The sequence below is a fragment of the Nomascus leucogenys genome, chromosome 21 (genome assembly GCF_006542625.1).
Source record: "Nomascus leucogenys isolate Asia chromosome 21, Asia_NLE_v1, whole genome shotgun sequence".
In the NCBI taxonomy this organism is placed as follows: domain Eukaryota; kingdom Metazoa; phylum Chordata; class Mammalia; order Primates; family Hylobatidae; genus Nomascus; species Nomascus leucogenys.
Window position 1 is genome coordinate 47,231,239 of NC_044401.1, and position 25,873 is coordinate 47,257,111.

At 50.1% G+C, this 25,873-nt stretch overlaps 1 protein-coding gene across 3 annotated transcripts in view; it reads left to right on the plus strand.

Moving 5' to 3' along the window:
• The window catches only part of LOC100589116 (plexin-A1), a 334,429-nt gene that overhangs the window by 183,894 nt on the left and 124,662 nt on the right, over positions 1-25,873 (plus strand). For all 3 annotated transcript variants that reach the window (XM_030801673.1, XM_030801674.1, XM_030801675.1), the window contains exon 6: positions 25,638-25,708. In XM_030801673.1, the coding sequence (XP_030657533.1) occupies positions 25,638-25,708 (71 nt within the window). The remainder of the gene's footprint in view (positions 1-25,637; positions 25,709-25,873) is intronic.

Consider the following 25,873-nt stretch of genomic DNA (forward strand, 5'->3'; position numbering starts at 1 on the left):
GGTTGGCTCTATACGGGTGTGGAGACACATAAAACAGGTTTGGTCCCTCGTGTGGTGCTAGGAGCCTCAGGAGAGTGGGTGAGTGACCAGCACAGGTTGGTGTGGGGAACTGCAGAAAGCCCCAGGTGGCTGCCCAGCTGTGTTGGGTCCTTGGAGGTTTCCTGAAGGAGGTGGTGTCGGGGTGGACTAGAAGGCCTAGGAATGAGGGAAGCAGCTCTGGTGGGCATCAGAGGTGATGTGGAGAGAGGGGCCCAGGGCAAGGCTGCTGAGGGCACTGAGGGGTGTGGTCTTCAGCCTGAAGGTAGTGGCAGGAGCTGGGGCCACACTGCCAGATGACTGATGTGTCACTGAGAAGGGCTGCCCTGGAGGCTGCAGACCAGCATCCTGTGCTTCCATATCTGCAGAGCATGAGGCACTGCGGAGCCCACACACCAGTCACTTCCACGCTGTACCCCAGCCTGGAAGGGGTGACACGCTCTGGGCTTGGCAGTTCAGCAACCTGATGCCCTTGGTACTCGGGCTCCTCAGCACCCACCAGGGCTGCGCAGCTCCACCCAGCTCCTGCTGAGCCACTGGCTGGCAGGTGCCTGCAGGAGCAGACTATGCCCATCACACTTGCCTCTGTGCACAGTGGCCACACTCTCCAACCACCGGGGCCCCCATGTTCCTGGCTGCCATCGCCTTTATGATACAGGAATCCTTGCTGCAGGGTATTCTTGTGTACCACCACTGCACATCTTTCTTTCCCTCTGCCTTTTTATACCTCCTTCCCAGAGTCTTGAGAGCTGGAGACTCGTGAGTGTCAGGAATATCATTTATGTGAAGGAGCCTGTTGCCACAGCAACCCCAGCAGATGGCCTGGTGCCTGGTCTGCAGTCTCCGACCAGGTCTGCAGAAAGCGCTCCAGCAGGGAGATGTGGGGGTGGCCCCTGCTCCTGCATTTGTGGTTTGTTGGTACCCTGGGTAGAGGAACCATCAAAGGGGCTGGACCAGCAGCCCTGAGCTGACAGCATTGATGGGCTCTTTGTCCAGGCCTGAGGCTGACCATAACTGCCACCCTTTCTCCTGTGGGCTGCACGGCCCATGTGGAGAGGGCCAGGTGGAGGGACTTTGAGGTGACCCCCAAGGTGCTCCACCTCACTGTTGGGGCCTTCCTAGGCCATGTGCCAGCTGCCTGGGAAGTGGGTGGGTTTCCTGTGCGGCTGAGAGGAGTCCTGCTGGTGGTAGGTGAAGCCGGGAGTTGTCAGCATTTTGCAGAAATCATCAATAGCTGAACAAGAGCTGGAGGCTCAGCCACTTCCTGGGCATGCACGTGTCCTTCATGAGCGGTTAGGGCCCGGAGCCAGCTCTAGCCCCCATTGCTAACTGCTGTGGTCCCTCAAGGCTCGGTGACACAGACACACGAGGTCCCTTGGTTTTCGCTTGGTGTCGGGGGTAGTGTTGGGAGAAGGCTGCAGTGTCCCACCTAAAAACAGGCACATTGGGTTAGTTCCATCAGACCCACTGATGGAACTGTGCCTGTACAGCCCCAGGACTCCACGAGGCCCCTGGGGGACAGAGTCAGGAGGGGGGTTGGGGATGAAAGTAGGGACTGGGCTCTGTGTCTTATACACAAAGCAGCAGCACCTGCATTTCTGTAGCTGTGGGGCTTCTGAGTAAGAGTCCACTTGAACAACAGTTCTTTAGCCTAAATTTAAAAGCCACTGTGCTAGGTGTTCTCTAAGAACCCTACTAAAGCAACATTGTAAGATTTTATGATTATTTGTATAACTTAATAAGTAACACCTTCAGTGCCTTGATTTTTCCAGATGTATTTCTGAGCAGCGGTTCTCAGCCTGTTTCTGTCCCCAGTCCACCTCAGGACTATGGCCCTTCCCTCCAAGGCACAGTGTCTCACTTTGGCTGGGGTTCCCCAGGGAGTGAGGAGGGAATGTTGGAGATGGGAAGGCATTGAAGCTACATGGTCCTGAATCTCTCAGTGAAGAAGGATGTGAGGGATTTTTAGGAAGTGCCCAGTGGGATTGCAATTTGGCCAGAGGGTGGATTGGGATGGGGTGAATTTTTAGCAGCTACTGTGTACCAGGCACTGCCCTGTGTGCTGGGGAGTTAGCAATAAACAAGACATTGTTTCTTCCCCAGGACATACCCTAGTAGGGAGACAGCCAGTAGACTAGCACGCTGTGGAGATGTGCCAGGTGCCAGTGGGGTGCTGCAGCCCAAGTATACCGTGTCAGAAAGGCCTGGGGGTCGTGTTAGCTGGGGCCGTGGAGCCTCCCTAAGCAAGTGACACTTGAGACCTGAATGTGGAGTTGGCAGTCATGGAAGCGATTGAGGGGTAGATCTGGATCCGAGCTCTGGGAAGATCCTTGAGCAGAAGGCAGAGCTGACAGCAGGGCCCTGAGGTGGAAATGCACCTGCAGGTTTATAGGGCAGGGGGATGGCCAGTGCACCAGGAGTCTAGTGGGAGTGGGAGAGGGGTGGCAGGGGTGAGGCCAGTGAGGGGCAAGAGGGCCCTATTAGATAGGCCTTGGTAGGAACCAGGAGGCAGTTCCATGATCATCCCGCAGGGATAAGAAGCAGATATGACTTTGCACTTCGGGAAGATGGCTGCAGCTACCTTGAGGAGGGTAAGCCAGTAGGGTGAGTCTGGATCCTGGAAGATCCATTAGGAGGTGGCTGTTTAGCCATCCCATGTGAAACAGGGAGGCTGGAACCAGGGTTGAGGGAGTGGGGTTGTGAGAAGTGCTTGGGCTTGAAATGTATTTGGAGTAATGACACCTTACTGATGGGCTTGAGGGGTTAAGTAAGACAGAGCTAGATCAAGGGCAGCCTTAGGCTTCTGGCTTGAACCACTGGGTGTGGGGAGAGAGAAGAAAGGCTGGTGGCAAGGGGTGTGTGAGTTGGAGCTAGCTGTGTTCCAGAGCTGCGACGGTGGCCCCGTGTTCTGGGGTAATGAAATCTAAGCCACTGGCATTTGGGAAGCACCTGTGCTTGTCACTGAGCTGGAGTGCCCAGGAGAAGCATCCTATGCAGCCTGTGGCAGACATCGCAGGGGCCTTGGCCCAGGCAGGTGCCAGCGACAACGTCTCACAGGCTTCGTGTTGCATGTTTTTTCTCATGGGGACCCAAAACCCTGGCTCTGAGCAAGACACCGGGGGGATCCTTTGTGCCTACTGCAGCTCGTCCTCCTCTGGAGGTTGTCATTATGGCCCTTTCAGCGCCAGCCTGGGTGGGCTCAGCTCCAACACTGAGTCCCATGCTTGTACAGGCCTGGAGTCTCTCTCATGAGAGCTGGTTGTTCTTCAGTTAAGGCGCTATGACTTAAAGAGACTGCAAAACCTCAAACAACAGCCATGAAAACATTATAACCCAGCTGGGTTTCTAATCCATACACGTCATCCAGCCCAGCCCCCAACTCTATCCAGAACATTCTTCCACAGCATCCCCAATAAATGGCTCCTCACCTTGGTCTCTCCTGCCGTAGGATGCTCACAACTTCACAATGTAGTTCCTTTCTTTGCCTACAGCCCTGAGACTTAGAGCTGCTTCAGCGTTGGGCGCCCCTGAAATTCCTGCTGCATGGTTCTGCTTCTGCCCTCCAGGGGCACACAGGTCCATCCCTAGCCCACGTCCAGCTTTCAAGACCCTGAAGATGGCATTTGTGCCACTTTCCTTCTCTGCATAAACCCCCCCTTCTCCAGACTGTATTCCCTTACTCTCATTTCCATATGAGGCATGAGTTTAGAAACTCCTGAGGAACTGGCATACTCTGTTCCTCTTAGATTTGAGGCCTAAAAACAAACGCAGCTCCTCCACTATAACACAGTGCACCCATGCCTTGCCCGGCACTTCTGCCTGCCATTGTGTCTGTCTCAGGTGAAAGTGGTGCTGACTGGGCGTGATTTCCTTTTCTCAAATAGTTCTTATTTCCTGAAAGTCTCTTCAGCTGTTTTTTTGTTTGTTTGTTTGTTTGTTTTGTTTTGGTTTGGTTTGGTTTGGTTTGGTTTTGAGACCGAGTCTTGCTCTGTCTCCCAGGCTGGAGTGCAGTGGCGCAATCTTGGCTCACTGCAACGTCCACCACCTGGGTTCAAGTGATTCTCCTGCCTCAGCCTCCCAAGAAGCTGGGATTACAGGGACCTGCCATTTTGCACAGCTAATTTTTGTATTTTTAGTAGAGATGGGGTTTTGCCAAGCTGGTCTCAAACTCCTGGCCTCAAGTGATCTGCTGTGTCGGCTGGCCTCCCAAAGTGCTGGGATTACAGGCATGAGCCACAGTGCCCAGCCAGCTGATTTACTTTTAATTGAGTGATCTCTAGGCTTTGAATAGAACAGTATACAATTATTTGGATTCCTGAGGATAGGAGGTTTTTTCTCTCCACTCTCTGTCATTGAGGTGTCTCATAGCCCTGAGTGACTCATTCATATTCTCTACCTTGTCTAGCCCTGTGGGAATTGGTGGCCTTGCCACCGGTGCTCTGGCCTCCTTGAATGAGGTCAAGACAGACATTGAGCATGCCTAACAGTTTCCATTTCTTGCTCAGGAATTGTGATAAAAGCTATTAATCCAATGAGTCCTAGTCCTTTATTACAAAAGATAAAATGACATCAATGCAATGATAGCAGGGCTCCAGATTCAGGGGTTGAGTCCATAGGGAAATTTGCCTATGAAGGGAACCCCCAGAGCCAGCAGGGCTCTACCTGGGGAGAAACACTGAACCCCCGCTAAGGGGAGATAGTTAAAGCATGGCTTGGTTGGGCCAGACCCCTTCAGCAGAGTGCAGATGCATTGACTATCTTGGGTGTCCTGTGCAGCCCAGCTCCTAGGCCTGGAAGAGAGGCCACTCAAAAACAGGTGCCTGAAAGCTGTGGGAAAAGCAGCCAACTCCTGGGGGATGTGCATTAGATGTCCTGGTGCCCCTAACTCCAGAAGGGATGGTGACTGGCAGAGGAGGAGGCAGCTGAGCTTTGAGATGGCCCTGCCCTCGGCGGGGGCTGTGCTGCTGAAAGGGCTGCAAACACACCTCCAGGGCTCTACCCAGAAGAGCCAGTTAGGAGGCTGTGCTTGGCTGTTACCTGGTTAGGTTTTTGTGTTTTCCTCACCTTTGTCATTGTCCTTCCTTCAGCTAGAAGGCAGCTGCATCATGGTAACACCTCAAACACTTCTCCTGAGATGCCCCATGGCACACCCAATGTCCCCACCCTTGCTTGAGGCCATGTGTTTTTCTTAGACACAACCTGGCACTGCGCAGTGAAGGCTCAAAGAAGTGACGTGCTGCCCCTTGGGGGCTGGTCCTTCCTCCGCGTTTGCCAGGAGCCCAGGGGTCTCCTGAGGGCCCACGAGGGTCTGTGGAAATGAAGTCCATGGTCTTTTTTGTGAAGCAGCTTCTCTGTTCTTTGGGGCCACTTGAGGCTCATGAAGAACTCAGGCCTTTCCAAGACAAAAGACAGACATTAAATATAGGGAGAAAGGGGTAGGGAATGCAGGATGCTGTTGTGCAAGGAACAGGATGGATGGGAGCAGCATTTGGAAGACAGGAAGAGGCAGGGGAGAGGAGTTCTGTTCCAGACTAGTTGTTCCTCAGGGGCAGGGCCCATTTCTTCCTCTGTGTGTGCTCAACCCTCAGCACCGCCCAGGATACCCAACAGGCCATCCAGCCAGTGTCAGCACACACCCATGGCGGTGGGAGGCAGACTGAGTGTGAGCACCACACCCATGGCGGTGGGAGGCAGACTGAGTGTGAGCACCCAGCGGATGGAGCAGGAGGCTGGTGAAGGGGTGGTGTTGGGCACATAAAGGAGGTCTGGAGGGATCACAGACTGGGCCATACAGCTGCGGTAGGAGCAGCACTGCAGTTGTCCTTCCAGCATGTGCGACAGCAGGAGAGATCTGGAGGCACTGCAAAGACATGTGCAACAAAAGGTGGTGGTTTCCATTCACCTCTTCATGTAATTTAAAGAGCCACATATGCACATGGTAAAACATTTAAGTCAATGCAAAATTGAACACCTCTTTCCTGCCAACCCCTTATCCCACTCACCAGAGAGTAGCCACTATTAACACTTTCTGACTTATCCTTTCAGAAATTTGTAATGCATATTCAAGCATATACTTTACCCAAATGGAATCACACGATATTGTTCTGCAGCTTGCTTTTTTCACCTTAATAATATATCTTGCAGTTCTTTCTCTGTTGTATATATAAACCTTTCTCATTCTTGTTAATGGTTGCATAGCTAAAATCATAGATTCTTCAAGCTGGAAGGAACCTTCAAATCAATGTGATCTAATTGCCTCATTTTGCTAGAACCTGGAATGGTGAGGTGACTTGCCGGAGGGCACAGTGAGTTAGCGGAAGGAAAGGATTCCTCTGAGAGCTATTTAGAAGGAAGAGCTTCATGAGGGGCTGGGTGCTGGGGTGACAGATAGGAATGACCATTACCGGCTGGCTGCATTTCATCAGCAGCAGCATCTGTGTCCATCATTCTAGGCTATTTGCAGCAGGAGAAAAGAGGGAGGACTGGAGAGAGGAAATGATAGCCCTCTGCACACATTAAAGTTGAGTTCACAAGATACTTGGGTGGAAATGTCATTTGGGCCAGTAGAAATTTGTGTTCAAGTTCCAATGAAAGGCCCTCTGTCTTGAGCAACAGAGCCAAACACCCATTATTTGGAGAACAAGTGTTTTCCTAGAAATCACTAGATTTTGTATGTATCCCTTTGTAGTTCTTTTTAGGCATGGAAACAGAGCTGGTTGCAGGAGGGTGTGGCTCCTGCTGGCCCCAAACTTGTTCCTTTGCTGTATTTGCTGACCCCATCCCCCACCCCTTCCAGTTCCTTCTGGCATCCTGCCCTGTGACTTAGGTTGGTAGGAATAGGCATGAGCGAAAGCCTTCTGAAAGGCCTTAGGGCAGCAGCTGTGTGTGGCTGCCTGCTTGCCACACAGAAGATGGGTCAGAGATGAGACCTCTTGCCTCTGCCGCACCGAAGGACAGGGTGTTTATTCACTGCCAAGCCTCTGGCTTGTGGTGTGCTAGTGAGAGCTGGGAGGGCCCTGAGAGATGTTCTAGCTCAGCAAGTCCCACCCCGGGGTCTCTGTGCCCCCAGGGTTGCCTATTCATTTGCCAGGGTGGAAGATATGAAACCACAGCCTAGGAAGGGCACATCTTCCTGGAATGTCAGTTTTACATGAAGCTTTGAGGAGAGAGATGCTATTTTTATATTAAAGCAAACACTGGTATTATGAAATAGCATGGAAAAGTCAAGTTACTTTTCAAGATAAAACAAGCAATTTCAAAGCAATTTTGTCTTCCCTTGCCTTGGGCAACTTCAAGCTTTAACCCCTACACCCTGGAGGGCATATGTTCTCTCTCCTCTGCTCTTTGGGACTTTGTCAAAAAGTACTTTAGTTAGATTGGGGTAGTCTTCTCAATAAAATGAACTTTATCTTAAAGATGTACATAGCCCAGAACCAGGAGGTGACAGAGCTCTGGGCAGCTCCTGGCCAGGTCTCTGCCTGCTCTATGCTTAGCTGTATTTGCTCCCTGCTGCCCAGTCTCCACATAGCCCGTCTGCTTTTTCTGGTCTCTCAGAGTTCTTTCATCTTTGGTGGACCTCAGTCCACCCTAATGACTTCCTCTTGCATTACCTCCATTGCCAACTGGCCACTCACTTCTGTTTATTCCCAAAGGAAATCTGCTTGGCCCAGCTCCTTTTCTCATACCTGATCAACCCGGCTGTGGATCTGCTGCCCTGTGATCAGATCAGCTGGAGTGAGTTCAGGGGCTTCTCATATGAGACATGTTTCCCTAGATGTCAACCTCTGGAGGGGCAGGAGTGGGCTAGCAGACCCTGGAAGGGGATGTGGACTCGTGCGTGATGCTTCAGTCCAGCCAGCTGGAGCGCAGATGAGACGTGGGGCCTGGAGAGGGAAACAGTGAGTGGTGGAGGTGGGCCCTCACCTCCTAAGACTTCTTTCCCAGGCCCTCGCTTTCCTGCATTTTCCCCGTCCCATCCTTTCAGTTTGAATGAACACCTCCTACTGCCGTAGTCCAGGTTACCAGTGAGGACCTTAACCTGCCAGAGTGCATCAGCATAGACTCTCCAACATGGATGAGGTGTGGAGAGTCAGATGGGAGCTGAAGGGAAGGGATGAAGGGCCGAGCATCAGTGTGGGGCCCTGATGTGCGGCCTGTGGTGTTCGGGGAGAGAGAGCCATGCTTACAGGGTCCCTCAGCTGGCGCACACTCCCCGGGGTCCCACAGACACTGCTGCAGCAGGGCTAGCATCTCTATTCATCGAGGCTGGCCACATTTCAGGAATCATTAATCCTCTTTGTATCTCTAAGTACTATGACCATGGACAAAGTTCTCTTCACAAGCATGCCATGGTATCAATAGATAACGACTCTGAAAGATTTTTCTTCTTTTGGATTAATATAGTGTTGATGCTCTGGGTTAATGTGCTGGAGACAGGGTGTTACTCTTTTAACTAGGACATTATTAACAGAGCAAACCCGCTTTTTCGTCTGATTTTATCCTGTGCCTGTTCCTTACTAGCTTTTTACTGAAGGACTTTTTTTATTCTGTATCGTCTGATGCAGAAAGTGTAGGCAGTTCGTGGTTTTGGGAGTCAGACAGACCTGGGTTTAAATCTTTCCTCCACTGCTCACTGGCTCTGTGACCTTGAACAACATTCTTCATCTCTCTGAACCTGTTTTCTCAGCTATAAAAAGGAGACGATGTTCCCAGCCTTCTCTGGCTGATAGGATTTAATGAGATCACTTGCAGTGGCACTCTGAGCCTCTAGCCATTCTGACCTTTTTTCAATTTGTTCCCCTAGGCCCTTTGGCTCCCCATTTGCTCTGCCTGGAATGCTGTTCCCTTCCCTGTCCCTTCCCTCCAGCTGCCTGGCACCTTATGGGCATGTACACCCCAGCATAGGAGCGCTCTGCATGTGGACAGTCCTGGGTTTTCTACCAACTGGAATTGTGGCCCTAGATGAGTCTTTCAGCCTCGGTCTCTGCCTGTGGAGTGGGGAACATGGAAACTCCCACAGGGTCTCCATGAGGACCACCCTGGTGTGTGGAGAGACCCCGCAAAACCTGTCTCGCGAATACTGTGCTCTGCTGATTGGCAGTGGCCTGCTTCTCTATTAGAGTTTTCACAGGCTTGGGCAGCTGTGGGTGAGGCCCTTCAGGTCTGCAGAACCCAGTGCAAGATCAGCATCCTGCCACCAGCCTGGCTCGCACCCTCTGGACTGTCCTTCCAAAGTCAGGCTGGGAACAAGGTCCCCCTGCTCTTCCCCAGTAAAGCTGAACATTAAAACTTGGGAAAGTTTGTTTTGTTTTGCTATTTGCTTGCCCCTCTGGGCTTCCCTTTATTCCCCAGCTGGGAAGTCACCAGGAATAGACACGGTTACTTATTTCCTGAGTAACTGAGTTGTGCCGGGCACAGTGCTGGGCCCACATCTGGCCAGCTGGGGCACAGAGGAGACATGGGGACTGGAGAGGAAAACAGAGAGATAAGGGGTTTTGTTTGGAATGATAAAGATATTTTGGAAGTGGGTAGAGGCATGGTGGTGAATTTATTTATTTAGTTAGTTTAGTTTAGTTTAGTTTTCAGAGATGGAGTTTCTCGCTCTTGTTGCCCAGGCTAGAGTGCAATGGTGCGATCTCAGCTCACTGCAACCTCTGCCTCCCAAGTTCAAGTGATTCTCCAGTCTTAGCCTCCCGAGTAGCTGGGATTATAGGCACCCGTCACCACACTCAGCTAATTTTTGTATTTTTAGTAGAGACGGCGTTTCACCATGTTGGCCAGGCTGGTCTTAAACTCCTGACCTCAGATGATCTGCCCTCCTTGGCCTCCCAAAGTGCTGGGATTACAGGCGTGAGCCACCATGCCTGGCTGTGAATTTGTTAAATGCCACTGAAATACTCACTTTAAAATGGTTAAATTTATGTTATGTGAATTTCACCTCAGTAAATATTAAAAGGAGGAAATTGGTAAGATAGGAAGTAGTACATCAAATGTACATGTGTTGAGGACCTGTGGGGCATTTGGTTCCTGCAGGCAGTTAGACACAGAAGTGAGGCTCTGGGTGCCACCACTGACTCTGAGGGTCTCGGGCTAACATTATTTTCTTCATTGATGTCTAAAAGAGTAGACTACGTAGCTCAGGTTTACTGTAACTGCCTTTCTGTGCAGTGTTTGGAGGGATGTGATAACACTGTTCTGGGTCAGGTGGCTAAATGTTGAGATGCCTAGGTTGTGTGATAGGTTGAATTACTATACTGGAAAAATGCTAAGAAACACGTCAGCATTAACTCACAGAGTTTTCCTTATTCCTATCCTGGTCATTGTTTTGATTATGAATTAGATAAAGATGAAGAAACCTACTCATCAAATTTGCAAATTTTCCAAAGCTTGAATGGATAGTGAATGTGTCGAATGATGGTCAAAGACATTTGCGATATTGGGCTGCTTGGAATCCATTTTCCTTCCTTCGGTGTCAGTATCTGGATTTTCATTCGGAAACCTTTTCTATTCATATAGCCCATGCATTTCTGAGTGAGATGAACCCAATGCCAATTCTAATGTGTTCTCCATGTCACTGATGTTGATGTACATACACCATCCTCCTCTCTATCCTGGATGCTTTAGATGACACAGCCCACCCAGAAGACAGAAGTTTGGGGACCTGGGAGAAATAATCCCTTGGGCTTCAGAGAACACAGCTCTTTTTTTGTTTCATCCATTCACCTTTCCTGGTCTTGAGAGTGCCCTTCCATGGCACACTGGAAAGGGACATTTTGTCCTCCTGCTGCAGCCCTCAGCAGTGCAGCCGAGAGGAAAACCATGCTTAGCATGAACCTGACCTGAAGAAGGCAGAGCCAGGAGATGGAAATCACCAAATTTGTGGTGACCTCATCTAGCCACTTGATTTGTACAGCACCACTGGATGTTGAAGCTGTGAGAGCCAATAATTCCCTTGAGCTGATCAGACCACTTTGATTCTAGTTGTCTGTTACTTACAACCAGCAGTGTCCTGATTGTCACAGTGATAAGTCAATCTCCCACAGTCTCACCAGATCTTGTTAAATTGTATGTTTGTTAATTTTTTTGTGTTGAAATTTGACAGGAAAAAGTACTGGGCTTTTTTGCTGTGTCCCAGAAAGCTCACTGTACACATAGTGTGTAGCAACATGAACGGAAAAGACGTTGGGAGTTTTCCTTTACATTAAGCTCAGTGTGATATGGAGTTGGAGACCTGATCTTAATCCTAGCCTTTTTACTTCCTACCTCTATGTCCTGGGCAGGTCAGTTGACTTTTCTGAGCCTGGCATGTATCGCCTGTCAAAGGGGGTGACACCTACCTTTCCAGTGTTGTGAGAATCAAAGGAGATACTGTTTGTAAGTCACTCAGCTTTCTGCGTTAGGCCATTCTTGCATTGCTGTAAAGAAATACCTGAGGCTGGGTAATTAATAAAGAAAAGAGGTTTAATTGGCTCATGGTTCTGCCAGCTGTACAAGAAGCACAGTGCTAGCATCTGTTTCTGGGAATACCTCAGGAAGCTTCCAATCATGGCAGAAGGCAAATGGGGAGCAGGTGTCTCACGTGGCTGAAGCAGGAGCAAGAGAGAAGGAAGGGAGGTGCGACATACTTTTTTTTTTTTTTGAGACGGAGTTTCGCCCTTGTTGCCCAGGCTGGAGTGCAATGGCGCTATCTCAGCTCACTGCAACCTCCGCCTCCCAGGTTCAAGCGGTTCTCTTGCCTCGGCCTCCCAAGTAGCTGGGATTACAGGCATGTGCCACCACACCTGGCTGATTTTGTATTTTTAGCGGAAACGGGGTTTCTCCATGTTGGTCAGGCTGGTCTCGAATACCTAAACTCAGGTGATCCGACCATCTCGGCCTCCCAGAGTGCTGGGATTACAGGTGTGAGCCACCAAGCCTGGCCAGGTGTGACACACTTTTAAACAACCGGATCTTGCCTGACCTCACTTATCACCAAGGGGATGGCACTAAGCCATTCATGGGGGATCTGCCCTCATGATGCGAACACCCCCCAGGCTCCACCTCCAACACTGGGGAGGTGTTGACATGAGATTCGATGGGGACACAGATCCAAACCATATCACCAGCACAGCACTTGGCACAGAGCGGGTGCGGAAACAGCTTCACAGGGGCAAGTGGTGATGCATACCGTCAGCTTCAAGTAGGAAAAGCCTAACTCTGACTAACTTACTGACTGAGAAATGTGTAACAGGAGACCCAGGGTGGTGTAGCCTACATGGTCAGCTTCACCCATAAACTGCTAATTTTCTGACTCTTAGTTTTGCTGTCCTCTGACGGGAGGCACTCAGAATTCCCAGCAGTCGCCCTAAGTTTCACTCATCCCAACTGGACCACCTTAGGTTACTCATCAGTCCTGTGGCCAAGGCACTGGAATGCACTAGTTGGCCTGACCTTAGTCACATCCTGCCACCTGTGGATCTGGAGCTGTAGTCCACTTCCCTAGAAGTACATGGATTCCCCACGGGAAGTGGGAGCTGTCAGAGAGGGAGAAAAGGAATGGATGCTAAAGAGGCCACCAACAGGAATTGACTCAAATGGAACCATCCAAATGCAGTCTTAAGATTGTTTCTCTGAAAGTATAATACGTATGAGAGAGGAGGCTTCCGACTCAGACTACATCTTAGACTTATATTTCATTCTGGAACATAGATCAGTTGAGGCTCTTTTCAAAGAGTGCAAGCAGGATTTGGGGAACATTTGAAATTATCCCATGTGAGGAAGAGTGGTGCTAAGAAGAGAAGACTCAACAGCGTCGTGATAACTAGAGGGTCGTGGTTCTTCTGTGTGACCACACGAGTGAAAGTGGTACCAGTAGCCACTGTCACTCATTGAGTGCTTGTTGCACTGCCCGGCATTGTACTCAGCTTTCCCCCTGCATTGTCTAATCCTTTAATATTCCTTTGAGGGAGGGACCAGATCTCCTAGATAGCTACTCCTACTGCCCTCGTTTGTTAGATGAGGAAACAGGAACGCGTAAGTAAAGTAATTCATCCTAAGGCGTAAAACTAGTGAGTGGAGAACCCAGGATTTAAACTCAGGTCTCCAGCTCAGGTTCCCTGACCTTACAACAATGATTCTCAACATGAGCTGCACATTAGAATCTCTTGGGGGAGCTTCTGTAAGATACTGATGCCTAAGGCCCACCCTAGACTAGTAATCAGGGTCTCTGTAGTATGGGGTGGGCTCAGGCAGAACGTGTAACAGTGGCTCAGGTATTGCCAGTGCACAGCCAGGGTTGAGGACCACTGGCCTAGAGTCGAGGGCCACAGCATGGCTGCCTTCCAGAGCCCAGTGGGAACTGCAGATATATGAAGGATAAAAGGACTATTAGGAAGAGGAGAGCAAGACCCAACCAAGGACATTCAGATTTTTAAAAAATCAGTGTAGGCTGGGTGCAGTGGCTCAAGCCTATAATCCCAGCACTTTGAGAGGCCAAGGCAGGCAGATCACGAGGTCAGGAGATCGAGACCATCCTGGCTAACATGGTGAAACCCCATCTCTACTAAAAATACAAAAAAATTAGCTGGGCATGGTGGCGGGAGCCTGTAGTCCCAGCTACTCAGGAGGCTGAGGCAGGAGAATGGCGTGAACCCGGGAGGCAGAGGTTGCAGTGAGCTGAGATCGCGTCACTGTACTCCAGCCTGGGCGACAGAGCAAGACTCCATCTCAAAAAAAAAAAAAAAAAAAAAATCAATGTAGTTCTCGGAGACAAGACCACTAGAGGCCTCCCTTCTGCACATCCATGCTCCTCGGACCTCTCACACATGGACCACCTGCAGGCTTGTAAAGAGCAGGTGTGGAGAAGGGTCTGAGAGATTCTGCATTTCCAACAAGCTCCCTGGCCATGTTGGTGCTGCTGGCGTGGAAGCCATCCTTTGAGTAGCAAGGCTATATAGTGCCATACTGCTGAAGACTGAGCAGGCAGAGATTAAGTCAGGAGTCGGTGATCAGTTCCCTGCAAAGGGAAGTCAGGAGGCGTGCTTGTAAGCTGCCTGCTTGGGGGCACGGCCATCTCCTTGTCAGGAGGACTGAGCATCTCCAACACTGAGAAATGCTGAGTGCAGTGCCTTATCCAGCCTTCCCTCTGCACTCCACCTGGGAGTGGAACTCTAGGATCAGCACAAAGAGCAGAAGCATCTGTTAATGCCTCCTTGGCCCAAATGCACAGTGTCTGCAGATCTGATGCAGAGAACCACCCCCGCCTTCAGTCTGAGCAGCCACACTGGATCCTCAGGGCATAATGTTGTCCCTTAACCCTGGAATTCCCTCCCAGCCTCGGATTTCCCAGCTTTTGGGTTGTCCTTGGATTTTTTTACTCTTCTACTCTGTTGCAGAGAATCGTAGCAATCCACACCATCAAGACCCTGTACAATCTTATTCAGGGGTCAGATCACTAGTAAGTAGCAGAATTAGAATTAAACTTCATGTCCCTTGATTTTTAAAAAAATTTCTGTTGTGCTATGCATTTTGTTTTCAAACTCTTTAGATATTCATTTAGTTGAATATGTTTTTGCAGATGTAAAAACCAACTACCCAGCAGCACCAAGGCATGGCTGGCTGCCTAGCCTTTGTGCAGATAGTGGTGCCACCTGACTGGATGGCCCTGCCTCTTCCCACACCCTGCCAGTGGAGTGATTACGGCAGTAGATTTCCTTGTCGATCCTGTTTACTCCAAGCACACTGTGGAATTCCCTCCTTGTCTGCCCTCACATGACTTCTATCCATCTAGGTTAAATGCTGTTCTGTACTTTGCAGCCATTTGAAGCTCTCTACCTTCCTTTCTACTTTAACACCCTCTCCCTGGCCTCAGGTTGGCTCCAGGGGATCCCGTCCTGGTCTGCAGGCCCTGGGTCTAGGTAGGATGAGATTTACGTTTCATATACCATAGCATAATTTTAAAAATTGTTTTTTTACACATCACTTTAAATGGGACTTTGATCTTTTGCCTTTAACTGTTGATCAGGCATTTCTTCCATGAAGATTTTCTTGAATAATCCCATTCCTCTGAACACTTTTTCTGTTATCTTCTTATATACCAAAACACAAACCCTTCCCTCATACTGTCTCCTACAGGGACAGTGTCACAGAGCTGCCTCTCACCCCTGGTTAGCCCCTCCTCTTACAAATCACTGGGTACATTTGGTTAGCCCTGTAGTCTTCAAAAATTCCTGTGCGTGCCCTTTGCAGGAAACTATAGGCTAAAGCCCCTTGTATGTGTTTCCTCTGGGGCTCCCCTGCCAAGGTCCACCAAAGAGGTGGGTCATTCCCACCCAAACACTTGTCTTGGCCACTTGCAGTGAGAAATATCTCTGGGATGACACTCAGCACTCCCCCAAACACTGATGGCTGATGTTTAGTGTTCAGTGTGAATCACATTGTTAAAAAGCCTGTGCGGCTATTGCTAATTAGCACAGCTGTACGCTTATCTGTTGCTTTACTCTTTGCAAAGTCTGTGTGTGTGTGTGTGTATGTATACATATATACACACAACTACATACAGCAGCAGCATACTCACACCCCAGTGGTGACTGAAATGATAGACTCAGCCACAGACCTGGAAGAGGCATGGTCTAGAATACTCGGCTATAAGCCTTGTACTCGCCATCATGGCACTAACAGAGAGTGACATAGAGGGATCTTTTCTCTACCTTCTCACAAATGCCCATACTTCTGGGAGGGTCTCACCTAAAGCCACTCTCACTAACACTCTAATTAGCAGTTCACACTGTAGCAAGGTTTAGATGGCAGCCAGCCAGCTGCGTTAAGAAATAGAACATGGAATAGATGTTCTAGAATGAGGTGCCTAGAAGGGGAAGGGTGGGGTGCCCTGGTGGATGAGGGAAGGGGCTTCGGCTAGGATGTGAGGTGATGAGGCATGGCTTTTAGGACTGCCCCTGCTGCTTCCAGGAGGCTAGGCCAGGGGCGGGAGCAGTGGACTTGACTACTGTAGGCTAGAGGTGATGAGAGCAGAGGAGTCTGGAATGTGTCACATCCAGAATGAGCCAAGAAACAGCGCCTTCATACTTCAAGCAGGCATCTGTCAGACCCATGGTTGGCCAAGCATTAAGCCATCAAGGTAAAGAACTGACTCTGAGCCCAAGCAGGTCCCAATCTAAGCCAGGGAGACAGGCATGTCAACAGATGATTGCAGTGGGAAATGCCACTGAAAAGTGTGTCTTGGTACAGCACACTGGGAAGGGAATTATTAGTTTTGCCTGGGAGAGGAATGACATTGTTCAGCAGAGATGACCTTGTTGTTGGGTCTCAAAGCATGAACAGGAATTTCTTGGGTAGACAGGGAAGAATTAGCAGAGGAAAGAACATCTAGAACATCATGGGGGCTTGGAAACAGCATGGCGTTGCGGGAGAATTGTAGCACCTACAGGGTCAGTGCCAAGACTGTTTACTAGAGAGAGCCCGATCTCACAGGGGGTGTCTTGGATGTCATGCTGCAGGAAAAGGGAACCGTGCAAGTTCTCAGCTGAGAGCTGTAGAGGAGGGTTGTCCCTATAGCCACAGTCAGGGGATGGAGCAGCGGGGTGGCCAGGATGGGGGGTGTGTGAGGTGTGTCCTTGTGTTTGTCCACTCATAAGATAATAAAGACTGAATGAAAGCAGTGACAGTGAACAGAAAGGGAAGGAGTCAGGTGACAAGCAAGGAGACATGGTTCTCTGAATTTGGTTGCAGCCTAAGATAGGGATCCATGGGATAGAAAGCAGTGGTGAATGACAGGTAGCCCTCCAGGAGCTGGATAGCTAGTGGTGTTCACTACTTCAAGAACTGCAGGAATCAGGGGCATCATGCGAGAACCAAGAGACGAGGACATGTAACAGGAGAGTTCTGGAAAGAGAATGACTGGCAGAGGGAAAGAGGAAATACGAGTGGGATCAGATCATTGATGGAGCACAGTTCTGACCAGGGCCAAGCCTTCCTGAGTAGACGCTGCACAGACGCCATCAGATCTGAGTCTTAGACTCCAGCCCATCCTCAGACCTCACTCCCACTCCAGCTGCTGTCTTGACTTCCCCACCCATTGTCTCCTCGATGTTTCAAACTTAGCAGGTCCAAGCTTGTGGTGGTGTCTCATTCTTCGCTGCCACTAGTGGAGATGGTGTTCCATGCTCCCTCAGCGAATGACCCACCCATCTCTCTGGGCCACTGCAGCAGCCTCCAGGCCTCCAGGCTGATGACCACTTCCACTCTTTCTTCCCAGTCGACACCACTACATGACAGCCAGCAGTCCTTCCAGAATGGATATCAGATGGGGCCCTTTCCCTGATTAAGCCCAGTGGCTCCCTACCAACTCTGGAATGGGCTCTGCGGCTTGAGGCCCAACCCTGCTGGCCCTCCCTGCATCTGTGCCTTGTGTGCTCCAACACCTTCCAACAGTGCTCATCTTGCTGCTTTACGCCGGGTGTAGTCTCATCCCAGACCTCTCCCAGTCTTGACTTACTTTTCTCATTCACATCATTCAGACTTCTGCCCAGTGGCAGCCGGGGGTGGGGGAGGGATGAGCCTTCCCTAGCCAATCATTTAAAACAATACTCCTACCTTGTTGCTCCTTTTCACTTTATTTAGCCTGCTGTGGTTTTGTATTTTTTCCCCCTCCATATCCAGGGCGTTAGCTCTGTGAAGGCAAGGACTTCACCTCTCTTGCTTCCTGCTGTGCTCAGTCTGTTTGCGTTCATTATTCATTGGATCCTGAGCCCCCCTAAAAGCTAGGTAGGAGTTTTTCTCCCTGGACCAATGAAGAAGCACGTTCAGGGAAGGGGGAGTCATCATCCGTGTCACAGTAGATGCTAGAACAAAGAACCCAGATGACTGGTGGGCATCTCTTCTGAGGGTACAGGGACCATGGGTGTGGGCAGAGGCATGCCTGGCCCTAGTGGAAAGTGCTGGGGGTACGTATGCCCAGCAGCAGCTGCTGTTATCTCTTAGGTGGAAACGCGGTCATCTGGCGGTGGGAATTCGGGGGTAACAGGTAAAGGTTGAGATAGCTAAGAAGGGGAATGGGCAAAGACGCCAACCTAGGGTCTCAGGAATTACAAGTTGCATGGAAGGTTCAATTGAGCTGACTTTGCATTGACTGTAGTCAGGGCAGATCTCTGAATCTCTTCAGGGTCTGTGCACACTTGTTTTGGGTAAGTGAAGAACAAGACAGGAAAGAGGGGTCTCCCTCTCCAGATGACGGCACAGTAGGACATAGCCAACTAGCCTCATAAGTTTGCCAAGAACCAGATGTGCAGCCACTTAACAAAATTAAAATTCTCATTCATTCATTCATTGGCTGTGTAGCTGACTGCATGTCCCGAGCTTTTAATTTTTTATATTGATTATTTGGACCTTTTTAAAAAGACTTGTGTTCATTTCTCACTTATTTGTGGTTTTTACCATTTTCACATCAGAAACTCTTTCTCTGAATCCTGAATATGTTAATTTTCTTCACTTCGCTTAAAATGTAGCATTCCTGTGAATTTTGAGAAGCTTTGGATAATTAGGCTGTTGAGTTCCAAATCTCCCCAGATGACCAGCATTTGGCCATGTTGATAGCATCTTGGCATAGGGCTCCCCTGTCTTCAATCTGTTCCTCTCAGATTTCTAGGATTTACTTGCATCATCAACCCTTGGCCCTTTTCCAACCTGCACTAATTTTGCTGGGAATCTCTCCCCTGCCCTGGGCAGCAGGATCCTGAGCTGCCCATTTTTCTACATGGAACCATGTGCTGGCATCTGCATGGCCTTTGGTTTGTTATTTTTCTTCCCAAGGGACAGCTGGGTAGAATAGAAGGCTTGACACTGTGTGGAAAGCCACCAGGCCTGTCCTTGGATCCTGTTGTTTTGCTTGAAGTTTTGACACCCAGAGTAGGACCCTTTGCCTTGCTGAACCTCAGTTTCTTCATCTGTCAAAGGAGTGGTAATTCTTACCTTGAAATACTGCTTTCAGCTTGCCGGGAATTGACCTGTTGGAAAATCTCTGCTTCAGTGCCTGGCCTGAGAAGGGCTGTTGAACCTTGTGAGTGGACATATCACTGTTTGATTGGAGTTTTGAATACATTGCTAGTGGGAGCAGAGCACAGTCAGTGACTGTTGGCTCCTGCATTCTCTCAAAGCATTTGGAGAAATGTTCTCACTTCATTAGAAAGGTTCCAGGTTACTGATTCTCACTCCCTCCCACCCATCTTGGCCCCACCCTCAGACTCCTCTGTGCTTTGGTCGGATTCTGTGCTACCCCCAGCTGGCTTCCACACGAGCCTCTCAGCTCTCCTTGAGCAGGGCCTGGCACAGAGTGGGAATAGTGGGAATCAGCAAACTTTCTTGATTGACTCTATAAATAACTAGGTCCTGATCACCTTTTTGGATATTCTCAAGTGGGATCATCTTGTCAGATTTTCTGTAGTGGTTCTGACCCCTATTTCCATTTACTCAACTTTATATTGAGGGCCTGCTCTCTGCCAGGCACTGTTACAGTCTCTGGGGTTAGGTTAGTGAACAAAACAAGCTAAAGTCCCTGTCTGTGTGGAGTTTACATCCCCAAGGAGACCTCACACTTCCAATACTCTCAGATCTCTCTTCCAAATATATAGTATACTTGGTTGGTTTTTATGCATTTGAGTAGGAGATTTTTAGTTATTAAAACAGGTATTGAATATTTACTGTGTGCCAGGCACTGTTCTAAGCATTTTATATGCATTATCATTTGATTCCCACAAAACTGCAGAAAGGAGGTTCTGTCATTGTCATTTTACAGATAAGAAGCTAAAGAAACAGACCCAGAGGTCTTGACCCTTGCCTGTGGTTACACACCCGGAAGAGGTGGGTCCTGACCCTGCACAGGCGGTCTGACCACGGCATGCACACATTGCCGTTGCCCTGTGCTGCCGCTCTGTTCTTGGAATGCTCCTGAGGCCTTGGTTCTTTCTTCGCTATTAGACGTAAATCCTCAAGTACTGTGACCTTCTTAGGCTCCTTGTCTCCTGTGGCGCCCAGCATAGCCTGTGCACACCGTAGGCCGTGAATGACTGCTCTTAACTCGGGAGGTGGGTAGGGGACGTCTTTCAGGGCTCCAGTCCAAAAGTTGCTCTCCCCAATGTCCACAGATTAGACTCTGTTGTCTTCACATCTGTGATTGCACACGCCTTAATGCACTGGTCCCACGCTGCTGTATAGTTATGGGGGTTCCCCTCAGACCTCTGGGCCCCATGTCCTCCTCCCACCCTGCACCTGGATTCTGGCTTTGGGGCAGGGGCTACCGGGTGATCTCTTCTGCTCAGACACATTTTGTCATCTTCCCCTCCCCGGCCTCCTCACCATGCTTCCCTCACCCTCACCCTTGCTTTTGATCTCACAGATCCAGGCCCTTGGAGAAATCAGACAGTATGAAATACGAAAACTGCTCGGGAAGTAATTGAAGAAACACTGTGACTTTGGAAACCCATGGAGATAACACTCACACCTTCTTACTCACGTTATTTAATTTTTAATGGCAGATTTAATTAATGGAGGTCAGGCCTCCTGCTTTCAGATCTGCATGTGGGGCAGCTGGAGGAGGAGGAGGGGCAGCTGTCTACAGGGCAGAGGAAAAGACTGCAAATTTGGGAAACTAAAGAGTCCGATGGGAAAGAAAATCACCCAGAAATAATAGTCCCTGGTCATTGGGTGCTAATTAATGTGTGAGAATTCGGTAGAGTGCACTTCAGAGAAGTTTCCCAATGTCTCTCAGTGGGCAGTAGGGCTCCTTTACAGGCACAGTCATGCTGCCTTCCCAGCTCTGTGCTGCAGGGTTCCAGGAGCTCTCGAGAACTGACGGCCTAGCCAGGGAGAGCTGGACGCCATCGTCCACACAGCTGCCAGAATGTTCTTTTAAAAACACAAATCAGCTGGGCACAGTAGGTCACGCCTATAATCCTAACATTTTGGGAGGCCGAGGCAGGCAGATCACTTGAGCCTAGGAGTTTGAGACCAGCCTGGCCAGCATGGTGAAACCCCCTCTCTATAAAAAATATAAAAATTAGCTGGGCAGGGTGATGCATGCCTGTAGTCCTAGCTACTGGGGTGGCTCTGAGGTGGAGAGATAGCTTGAGCCCAGAGGTCGAGGTTACAGTGGGCTATGATCACACCACTGCACTCCAGCCAGGAGCAAGGCCCTGCCTCAGGAAAAAAAAAAAAAAAAAAAAATTCTTCCCTGCCCCTCCTTCACTGAAAAAGGAAAGTCTTCTTCACCCTCATTGCCCATGAGGTGCAGTCCAAGCTTTTGAGCCTGCAGCTGGCATCCTCCACGTCCCCTCCTGTCCATTGCCCTGTGCCTCTGCAGCAGCAGTGGCATCTCTTGCCCCATGCACAGCCCTGTGGCAGCCCCAGGCTCCTCGCACTGCTGCCTGTGTTCAGGAGACCTTGCTCTCATTTGGCTCATTTCTGCTCATCCTTTAAAATTCATTAAAATGGATACACCCTTTGACCCAAGAATTTGACTTCTACAGTGTTCCCTACAGATATACTTACACACAAAGTTCTAGATGCCAAGATGTTCCTCTTAGCTTTGTTTATAATAGTAGAAGATTAGAAACAACCTCTGTACAAGGATGGGGAGCTGCTTGAGTGATACTGAAGGGATTATACTACAGAGTATTCATTCCTACTACTAAGTGCTGGTCAGCTGGAGTGGGTGAGGTCTTTGAGGATCAATGGAAAGATGAGGTGTGGCAGGCACATCGTGTCTGCTGCAGTCCAGTGAGTGTCAGGAACAAGTGGGGCATGTGTGTGCTCACTCACACATGTGCCCATGCATGCACAGCACCTCGCCCAGACGAGGACGGGGGTGCACAGAGGAGTAGGGATAGGGCTGAGTCCAGGCCGGCCAAGAGGCTCACTGTTCACCACACACGCTCCATGCTTTCCATTTTTGTTTTTTAAAACCATCTGTAAGTATTTTTCAAAAACATTGTTTAGTGTAAATAAAAAAAACTAAGCCTCAGTTCAGGTATTGGCCCCAGGAATTCAGTCTGACCCATGGTTTCTACCAGGCTGTCCTTTCAGGTGCCCCACAGCACCTGGGATGACTGGCTGAGTGCCCCATTGTAATTATGATGCCACCATCTCAGAGCTCCATGAGGCCAGGGAGCAAGCCACACTTGTCTCAGAACCTTCTGGCACTTGGAGGGTTCTCAGTATGCACGTTGGTAGTGTGTAGTCCTTCTAGAAGCCCTGACCTGGTGATTGGTTGAGGAGTCCACAGAGTGTCCTGCCCTTCCCAGAAGAGGGAGTCTGGGTCCACTCCAGCAGCCTTGGAAAGGCCTGGTGGATGAGCAGCTTTGTGAACACAGGAAGCCGGCTCGGTATTCCCAAGTTGTGGACCAGAGACCTTCGAGTGCCAAGGGAGCTGCGGTTGTGAGGACATCCGTCCCTGTAGGTCTGCTCAGGCAGATTAGATGAGTGGGGCAGGCGGGTCAGGACAGGACAGGATGGGGAATTTCTCTGAGTCATTCTGAGAAACAATAGAGGAAGCTGCAGCAGGGTAATCACCGCCACTTCTTGGCCTGTGGGTACTTCCTGTGACAAATCGAGTTGACCACATGTTCAAACTGAGCTTGCAATCAAACCCAAGCACTATCCAAATTCACTGGGGCCAGGCTGTTTCTGGCAGTGTGGCATCTTGAGCACAGGCTCTGAGTGTCTATTGAAGCCCACAGCAGGCCGGGCCCATCTGGGCCAAGGATTCTCTCTCTGAGAAGGTCAGCAACAGGTGCCTGGGCCTGCAGGATGGTGACCTGACACTCAGGAGCCCTGTGGACACAACCACAGGAAGAGGGGTTTGGCTCAAAGAGAAGGCCTGAGCCATGAGGTTGTTTTGTAGGAAAGGAAGTAGGCCAAGATGAATTGTGGGGGGCGGGGCTTAGGATGAGGTGCATTTTAGCTCTGGAAAATTCAGTGGCTGTGGTGGGCTGAGGTGGGTGCTATGTGCCAAGCTGTCACTCCGCCAACTGCAGGCTGGGTGATACTCTGTGTTGCTGTTAAGAGAAGTGACTTACCCAAAGAACACCGTCAGCATATGCCAAAGCGCAAATCAAAATGTGGGTCTGTGATCCATGCCATCTCCTGATGAGGCCTCATGAAGGGGAACTTCAGACGGAGCTAAGCAATCCCCACCCAGGCTGTGGCGGAAGGGCGTCTGCATGGAGTGGGAGGGAGGCCCGAAGTTGTTATGTCTCTGTCCCTACCGCCTCGCCCAGGACAGGCAGTGCTGGTGAATACTGGACTGGTCGAGGCAAAGACATAATCTCTTGTTTGAATGTGAGGTCTCTAGAGAGAACACTGGAGCCCCCTTGCTGGACATTTTGGCAGCAGCTGGCTGTGGTGGGAGGAGAACGTGTATTTACTTCATGCCTGCTGTGTGCCTGGAGGGTTGGCATTTCCCAGCTGGCATTCCCGGTAGCCGCAGAGGGAGGCATCCGTTATCTCCTTGGCTCAGAAGCGAGGAGCAGCAAGGTGACTTGCCTAAGCTCACCAGGCAATGGAGGTTGAAAGGCCCAGAAGTGGCCCCCAGGCCTCCCTGACTCCCTCGGCCCAGCCCAGGGCAGAATGCCAGCACCTGGTGTTTCTTCCTCACACGTGAGCCAGGTGCTCTTCCCCAGGGGCTCACCTTCCACATTTGCCTCCCAGTCAGCACTTCTCTGAGGCCACGATGAAGCAGGGGAGTCCTTGGGGTAAGACTAGAGGGGGGCCTGGTTTCCATCTGGACCTGCCTTCCATGCCCTTTGGCGTTAGAGGTGGGGGGTCCATCCCTGCCTCAGTTACCTTCCCTGCAGAAGGCTGAGGGGGTCCATGGTGCACAGGAAGTGCTTTCCCTGGGTGGCTTTGCCCCTGTGCACCTCTCACTTCATGTCTGCCCAGCTTCAGCCAGGCTAGCTGTGTGCCTGGTGGGCGGAGAGAGCCAAGCTGAAGTCCTACAAATGTGCAAGGCAATGTAGCTCTAAAGTTCCTTCACTGCCATGCCAAAGCGTGTTTCAGGGACTGACTGATCTGTGCCCGCAGTAGGTACCTGAGGCCTGAAGCTCCCATTTGCTCATCTGTAGAACAGGGATAATCATGCTGCCCATATGAACCTTTTTTTTTTTTTTTTTTTTTTTTTGGAGATGGAGTTTCACTCTTGTCGCCCAGGCTGAAGTGCAGTGGCACAATCTCGGCTCACTGTAACCTCCGCCTCCTGGGTTCAAACAATTCTCATGCCTCAGTCTCCCAAGTAGCTGGGATTACAGGCACCCGCAACCACACCCAGCTAATTTTTTTTTTTTTTGTATTTTTAGTAGAGATGGGGTTTTGTCATGTGGGCCAGGGTGGTCTTGAACTCCTGACCTCAGGTGATCCACCCACCTCAGCCTCCCAAAGTGTCCGTGTGAGGCTTTGAGGAGTAGATGTGGTTGTGTCTGCAAAGGGTCTGACCTCAAGCCAACTCCAGGTGACATCTGCTGCGCCTTCCCCACCCGCACTGGGGAGGTCTGACCACAGGCCCTGCCCCACCTCAGGTTGTTTCATTTCTGAAACTGCTTCCTCATGAGTCAGCCCAAGGCTGGCCTTCTCCTTGCTGCCTACATGTCCACGTGTGGGCTTCACCACACTCCCACCTGGAGCACGGCAGGAGGCTGCTAGCAGATGTGTTAGTGTCAGTCTCCCCTCAGAACATGCGAAGGTGCTGGAGCTTCACAGAGAAAGGAGGATGTGGGCCTGGGCCTTTGTGGCCTGGAGTAGCTAGCCTCTGAGGCACAGCAAAGTTCCATAACCTACCCAGAGCCACATGGTGGTGGCATCAGGGCTTAGACCCAGCTGTGTTTTGCTCCCAGGCCTGGGCCTTCCCTCCACAAACCTGGGTCTGTAGGTGCACACGTACCGGGGTGATCTCAGGACAAATTAAGTGTGTGCCTGTGGATGCTCCCCTCAACAATCTGGACAGATGGTTGCTGTTCCAATAAGTAGGGTGGTCAAGGTAGGCAGCAGAGTGTGTCCCAGACTGGGAATCCAGACACCTGAGTTGTAGTCCTGACACTGCCCCGTTGCTCTGTGACTTTGGACAAGTCATTTCACCTCTCTGGGAAGGAAAGTCCACCTATAAAATAGGGGTTGGACCAGATCAAGACTCAGCAATTTTTTTCTTTAAAGATAGTAAGTATTTTAAGCTTTGTAGGTCATGTAGTCTCTATCATAGCTCCTCAACTCTGCCATTGTAGCACAGAAGCAGCCACAGACAATATGTGAACAAATGAGTGTGACTGTGTGCCAGTAAAACCTTATTCACAAAAACAGGTGGCAGGCTGGATTTTGCCCGTGGATCGTGGTTTGCCAACCCCTGAGCTAGAGGATCTCATAACGCACTTGCAGCCATTGCTATTCTAGCATTCTGTAGCAGCAGCCATGCGTGGTGGAGCTGGAACCCAAGGTGTGGATTAATCACCAGTCGGCTTTGATGCTGGTCAAGAAATTAGCATCTGTCAATTTCTAATGTGGTTGCATCCCATGAGGGAGCAGAGGGAAATTTCAATCTTTGGTAACCAATTCTGTTTTTCTCCTTGTAGAATGCTGAGATGTATAAACTGTCTTCACAGCAATTCCATGAGGCAGCCTCAAAGATGGAGAGCACAATAAAGTAAGAATTTGTTTATTATTCTTTGTAAACTTGGCCCACATTTGTAAAAATTCCCATATGTGGCTTGAAACCTGCCACCACCTGCCTAATTTCAAGTTTCCCTAATAATACACACAACCATCTGTTCCTCAGCTCTCTCACCTGGATCTGAGGTAGCCATTGGTC